The sequence below is a fragment of the Triticum dicoccoides genome, chromosome 7B (assembly GCF_002162155.2).
Source record: "Triticum dicoccoides isolate Atlit2015 ecotype Zavitan chromosome 7B, WEW_v2.0, whole genome shotgun sequence".
In the NCBI taxonomy this organism is placed as follows: Eukaryota; Viridiplantae; Streptophyta; class Magnoliopsida; order Poales; family Poaceae; genus Triticum; species Triticum dicoccoides.
In genome coordinates this window covers 222,969,526-222,976,522 of record NC_041393.1, presented here as the reverse complement: position 1 = coordinate 222,976,522, position 6,997 = coordinate 222,969,526, and the positions used below count along the sequence as shown (strand labels likewise).

At 49.5% G+C, this 6,997-nt stretch overlaps 1 protein-coding gene across 1 annotated transcript in view; it reads right to left on the bottom strand.

The window, feature by feature from the left end:
* Window positions 1-1,169, bottom strand: part of LOC119338831 (sodium/hydrogen exchanger 6-like) — a 6,176-nt gene extending 5,007 nt beyond the window's left edge. Inside the window, exon 1 of the mRNA XM_037611052.1 lies at window positions 995-1,169. Within this exon, the coding sequence (XP_037466949.1) occupies window positions 995-1,169 (175 nt within the window). The remainder of the gene's footprint in view (window positions 1-994) is intronic.
* Between the last annotated feature and the right edge of the window lie 5,828 nt (window positions 1,170-6,997).

Here is a 6,997-nt window from a genome sequence, read left to right as displayed (position 1 = left end):
AGCATGAAACAATGTTCCCAAAGTGCTGACAAAATTCATGGATGCAGATACTTCATTGTTGCAAACCTTGCAAAATCTCATACTCAAATTTGTCTCTCTTGTCGGAAACAAAGAAAGAAGAGCACTCAGTTATGAACAATGTTATCAATTTGCTACAGTACTGCTTGACTTTTTTTTATCCTCGATAACAGGGGGATAAATTAGTATGAAATTTAACGTAACATTATGTGAACTACATCGATGAATTTGTTCAGAATTTTCTGAAATATTTTATCCTGAATTTGTATGTGATTTTCTCAAAAAGGTGGGAAGTTGCGCTGGACATGAAGCAGTTATCCATGCCAAAATAGACCATACACTATGGCCCTTGAGATGAAGGGTGGAGCCACAACATGGGCATGATGCGACATGAAGAAAGTGTAGCTCCTATTTTGCTATTTAAAGGCATGAGAACATCAGCACAGATACTCAACAAAAAAAATGTACAAAAAGGAAAAAAAATGAAGCATTCGTTTTACGTAGAGCCTTCGTGATCAGTTGTCTGACCAGTTGTTTCATGCTTCTGAAGCAGATTAAACTAAGTACAACACACTACAGTTCAGCAACTGCAAGCTAAGCCTTGGTGATCTAAAGCAAGCCCACAATCAAATGGTCAAACATGGTCAAATTCATCTCTAAATTGGCCACTGTGTTCTTGATTCATGAATCCGTAATTTTTGGAGTTGGACTGAGATATTTTTTTTAGTTCGTGCAGCAACAGATTCAGCAGTTGACTATTGTTAAAGGCTTCATCGTGCTATCAGCCAAACATCGTACCACCAGCATTCGATCGCCCAAACCTCAACAAAGCAAGCCCGCTACTGTAAAACGGGCCTCCCGTTTTCCCGGCCAACCGACACGTGTCAGGAAACCGCAGTAACCCGGAGAGGCCACATCAATCAAACAGCCCAGAATCTTCAAAATGGCGCGGGCGCCTGACGTACAGCAGACGTACCGATGAGGAGCGACGCGCTGGCCTCGGGGAGGTAGTAGACCCTGCGGCGGCGGAGGAGGTGGCTGAGCACGAACGCCAGCACCAGCATCGATATCTGCAGCAGGATCCCCACCCCCGCCGCCTCCTCCTGCTCCTCCACCGTCGGCGCCCCCTGCGGCGCCGCCCCCGCCGCCATCCCTCCCTCCCACTCTTCCTCGCAAGCTCTCGCGGGTGCGAATGCTTCCTTGGCTTCGGCGCCTCGTTTGATTCCCGATGATTCCTTTTCCGGGATATTTGTCGCTGTTTTCCTTTCGAAAGTTGTTTTTCCGCCTCTGAAATTTTCTTCGGGTTTCCTCTCGTGCTCGTTCCTCTCTGCGTGGACGGCTGGGATGCGTTTGACTACACCTGACGGCTGGGATGCGGCTGGGACTGGGGGAGCTTGCCACGTCTCCGTGGACATTTGCACGGAGGAAGCTTCAAAGAACATCAGTCGAGTTTCACTTATTAAATATTCAGCCTGCAGTTTTCTTTTAATACGGTACAGACACAAGCGCTCATATACACGCTCATACACTCAATCCTACGAATGCGCATATGCACATCCTAACCCTATGAAAGGTCTCTTCCCACTTAACGTCGAAAATTCTGAAATAAATTCAGGATAAATGCAAGCACCAGGATTTGAAACCTGATGGACTAGGCATACCGCTGTCCTACTAACCATCCAACCACGGCTGGTTTGCAATATTCAGCCTGCAGTTGTTACAAATAGTGCTTCGTATCTTTATTTGAAATTAGTATAATATAGTAAATTTCATTTTTTTACGCTCTAATTTCATGTATGTGATAACAATTACCCTATTTTTGTAACTTTTTTGTATTTTTATCCAATTTGTGTCACAAATTATCCTCTTTAATAAAAAAATTTCAATCTGTCAAGACGGTCCCACGTATCAGTGCTTACTTGGCTCTCGAGTCTCGACATAGACCGAGTAAAATTTAGCCAACCAGTTTTCTTTGGTCAGTTTTGATGGTTCCTCTCGTGTTTCTCCTAAGTCGTACCTAAGCAGCCAGGCTTGTAGATTTTGTGGATTTAGGCACCGGCGTAGTGGGGGGAAATGGTGATGCAACCCGAACTCCCGTGCATGAGTGCCTCCTCCTCCCAAGGGGATACGATGACGATTTTGGCCTCCCATGGAGTCTGATGGATGCATTGACCACTAACGGTGACGTGCATCATACTCGCCTTGAGCCCAAGCAGGCTTTCCTCGGGAGACGATGGTGAAGGATGGGGACGGGGAGGCGGTTTAGGAGCTGGTCGACAAACGATGGGGGCATAGGCTGGGGATTTTGGGGCAGGGAGGGGTTCACAACATCATGTACTACACGACAATTTTGCAAGAAAAAAGAAAAAACGCATGCAAGTGGCCCATACGCCATCGATTTATTCTTGAATACGGCGACCAAAGTGAATTTGAAGGACAAGTCCAATGGATGTCGATGAGTTTTACTCCGTTAATGATACATACTGATGACCCATGAGTATAGGGGATCAATCGTATCCTTTCGATAAATAAGAGTGTCGAACCCAACAAGGAGCAGACGAAAATGACAAGCCGTTTTTAGCAAAGTAATTTCTGCAAGCACTGAAATTGTCGGTAACAAGTAGTATGATAGTAAGATAACTTGTCATGGGCAAGTAACTGTAATGGTAAATAAAGTGCAGCAAGGTAGCTCAATCCTTTTTGTGGCAAAGGACGGGTTGGACGATCTCTTATAATAAGCAAAGCGTTTTTCAGGACACACGAGAATTTCATATAGTCACTTTCATCATGTAGGTTTGATTCGCCTTCGCTACCCTGATAATTTGATATGTGGGTGGACCGGTGCTTGGGTGTTGTTCTTACTTGAACAAGCCTCCCACTTATGATTAACCCCCTCGCAAGCATCTGCAACTACGAAAAAAAATTAAGATAACAATCTAACCATAGCATTAAACATATGGATTCAAATTAGCCCCTTACAGAATAGCGCATAAACTATGGCTTAACCTTCTGTCACTCTAGCAACCCATTATCTAATAACTACTGCAATCCAGTCCCTTAGGCCCAAAGAATAAGGGAATCACAACATACATATCATCAAAATATACGAATATCAAATTCACATGATTACTTGCAACATGACTTCTCCCGTGGCCTCAAGAACAAGGGCAACTACTCACAAATAATATTCATGCTCAAGATTAGAGTGGTATTAAATAGCATAATGGATCTGAACATATAATCTTCCACCAAATAAACCATCTAGCATCAACTACAAGATGTAATCAACACTACTAGTCACCCACAGGTACCAATCTGAGGTTCCGGTACAAAGATTAAACACAAGAGATGAACTAGGGTTTGAGATGAGATGGTGTTGTTTAAGATGTTGATGAAGATTGGCCTCCCAAAGATGAGAAGGTTGTTGGTGATGACGATGGCTTCGATTTCCCCTTCCGGAGGAAATTTCCCTCGGCGGAATCGCTCCGCCGGAGGGCAAAAGTGCTCCTGCCCAAGTTTCGCCTCGAGACGGCGGCGCTCCGTCCCGAAAGTCATCTCCTTATTTATTTTTCTAGGTCAAAAGACCTTATATACCAGAAGATGAGCACCAGAGGTGGGCCAGGGCCCCCACTACCCATCAGGGCGCGCCAGGGGGCTGGCGCGCCCTGGTGCCTTGTGGGCACCTGGGGTGCCCCCCTCTGGTAGTTCTTTTCTCCAATATTTATTATATATTCTAAAATAATTCTCCGTAAAATTTCAGCTCATTTGGAGATGTGCAGAATAGGTATCTGTGACATAGCCTTTTCAGGTCCAGAATTCCAGCTGATGATATTCTCCCTTTTTGTGTAAACATTGCATATTATGAGAGAAAATGCATTAGAATTACTCCACAGAGTGTTAGGATGCATAAAAACACTATAATTAACAGTAGGAAAACATGATGCAAAATGGACGTATCAACTTCCCCAAGCTTAGACCTCGCTTGTCCTCAAGCGAAAGTCGATATCGAAAATCATGTCCACATGTTTAGAGAGAGGTGTCGATAAAACAAAATACGGACATAGTAGCATCATGCTTATTATTATAACAACAACAAACTTTATCATATAGCTTCTCATGAACAAGTAACAATTCATCACAACATCGAAGTAGAAAGCATAAACTTAAATGTGTTGGTGTACTCAAGTAGGGGCGCTCCTTCGTACCCCTTATTTGTGCACGGGCAGTCAGAGCCGCGCCCACGGTCACACTTAAGCAGGGCAGAGACAGGGAATCAAGGCCGCAAGATGGCCAAGGCAACGCCAAGATAGAGGCATAAAGAGCAAGAAGGTGAGGTGGTTTCCCCCGGCAGGACCCTTGCCGGGGCAGCCTCCATGGCCCTGGTAAGGACCTTGCCGGGGCAGCTTACCCGACGCCAGTGGAGCGCGCCACCCTTGAGCCCCAGTTTTTCCAACACCGCCAACCACGTTGGGACCTGGGCTCGGGAGGCGCCTCCATGATGGCATGCAGATCTTCGTGAAGACAAGAAACACTTCAAAGCAGAAGAGGATTAGAAGACGACGAACCTCGGCGAAATCCTTGTCGAGGAAACCCACAAGACCCCCGGCAAGACCCTTGCCGGGGATGACCGCAACGCCATGGCAAGACCCTTGCCGTCTTGCCGGCAAGGCCCTTGCCGAGGACATCCGCGAGGCCACAGATATACACATCAAAGTAAGACTAGGGTATTACGCATCCACTCCCATGCAGCTGCCAGCCCACCAGCTAGGCAGGCGCCTGCGTGTCGACGTGAGGCTTCCAGGCCAACTCAGCATATGCCTACGTCGTGGCATGCAAACCTTCGTGAAGGCCCTACCACCACGCCACCTCAGCAGCCTGCCAGCCTACATGGCGCTGACCGCCTCGCTAGCCCGGGCGCGTGTCAAGGCAGGGCGAAGCGGTGATAAAGTGAAGGGGACACGTCAGAGGCGCATTAAATGCGTCTTGTCCCGTAATGACAAGCGATAGGCTTACCCACAGTACCCGATGCCACCTCCTGTGTACCACTGTGGCGATCCCCTTGCCTATAAAAGGAGGCCCAAGGCATCCAAGAGAAGGATTCGGACCCTTGGACAAGTTACGCTCGTTGTAGCTAGCTTAAGAACTCCAAGAACACAGATATACACATCAAAGTAAGACTAGGGTATTACGCATCCTTGCGGCCTGAACCTGGGTAAACGACCCGTGTGTTTGTGTTGTCTGCTGATCCCGCTCTTCTCACGACCCCGCGCCCCGCAACCGTAGTAGGGATTCTTGTGATCCCATAGGTGTCGTTTCCCACCGACATCTTTGGCGCGCCAGGTAGAGGGCGTAGTAGTGAGAATCTGGTTTAGCAGCTGGTCGAGCAGCTCCTCATCGCCATGGCTTCCAAAGAAGAAGGTGACCAAACGAGGAGCTCCGTCAGCAGGTGCAGCAAGCGTTCGCACGACAACAAAAAAGTTAAGTCATGCAAAACTTTGAGTAATTCCTTTTTATATAAAGGTTATCCTCCTCGGAGATCTTCCCTTGGTATGAGAAACCTGCACGCAGTGGGGCCCGTCCATTATTGGCAACGCCCTTGGTCTGTTTCGAGTCCGCTCAACAGATCGAGAGGCTGCGTCGAGAACGGCATGGTGGCCTTCCGCTATTGGCAACGCTCTCGCTCTATCTCGAGTCCGCTCGATAGTTCAAGCGGCCGCGCTGAGAACGACAAGGTGGTTTGCACGGCAGCAAGCACACCCTGCCGACCGCTAAAGGATTCGTCCTTCAAAGCATGGTGGTTTGGGTTCGCGCGCCGGCAAGCCTACCCAATTGGCGTAGGGTGGACATACAAGGAAGGGTTGAGCAGGGGAATAACATGCATCAAATTTAAAACACTACAGAGTTATATTACATCAATTGTTGCTGTGGTTCTAACTAAAGATATGAATTATCTTGGTAGTGAACCCGCAACGGCAACAAGAAACGGGGTGCCTAATCCCGACGCTGGCCCTCTATCCTCTGAATTCCACCGACGCAGCTGATGATGGGCTCGATGCGCTCCTTGAGCACCGAGAGGTCTGCATCGCCCGGCAAGCTATCCAGCGCGGCGTCAAAGTCAAGTTCGGGGTTCTAGTATGCCAGCTTGGTGAGGACCTTGGTCATAGCGCCCTGGCAAAGTATCTGGGCCTCGTTGGCCAAGGAGCTCACCTGGTTGGAGTCGAATCATTCCAGGGCTCCAAGAACGCCCTCGAAGAACAAGGTCAGCTTGGCGTTGGGGCTCGTGCCCGGTTCCAGGGCGTACCTTACTTCCGGCATCTTCATGTCGGCCAACTGCTTGGTGATCCTGTTGGCGACGTCGGCAAGGCGGCTGATCCAGAGGTTCTCGCCCTTCATGAAATCTACGTGGTTGGCAGCGGCGTTCTTCCGCAATTGTTCCTCCTCCGCCAGGCTCTTGGTCAGGGCTCCCTCCCGGGCCTTGGCCTCCGTGAGCGTCTTCTCAAGACCCTCCAGCTTCAGCTTCAGGTCCTCGATGGAGTCATTGGCGCGGGAGAGCTGCTCGTCCTTGGCAAGGTTTTCGTCTTGCGCCACCATCAAGGCGCAGCGGGCCGAGTCTCTCTCCTTCACCAGTTGATCGGCCCTGGCCTTCAGGCTGTCCCGCTCCACCTCCATCTCCTTCACCTTGTTGTCGTGGGCCAGGGCTTGGGCATCGAGCGCTTCCTTGTGCTTATGCTCCAGCTCATGGGTCCGCGCTGCGGCAAGCTTCTCGACCTTCTCGTCCTTGCCGCGGAGTGTGGCGGCAAGCATCGTCTCGCGGGCGGCGAGGTCCTCCTCCTAGGAGTTCAGCTCGGCCTCGCGCTGGGACCGGATGGCCTCGGCCTTGGAGGCCTCCTCCCTCGCCTCCTCCCGGGCTTTCTCAATGCCGGCCTGCTTCAGGAGGAGCTCCAGCTCGCGCTGCGCCTGCTGGCCTTGGGCGGCCTTC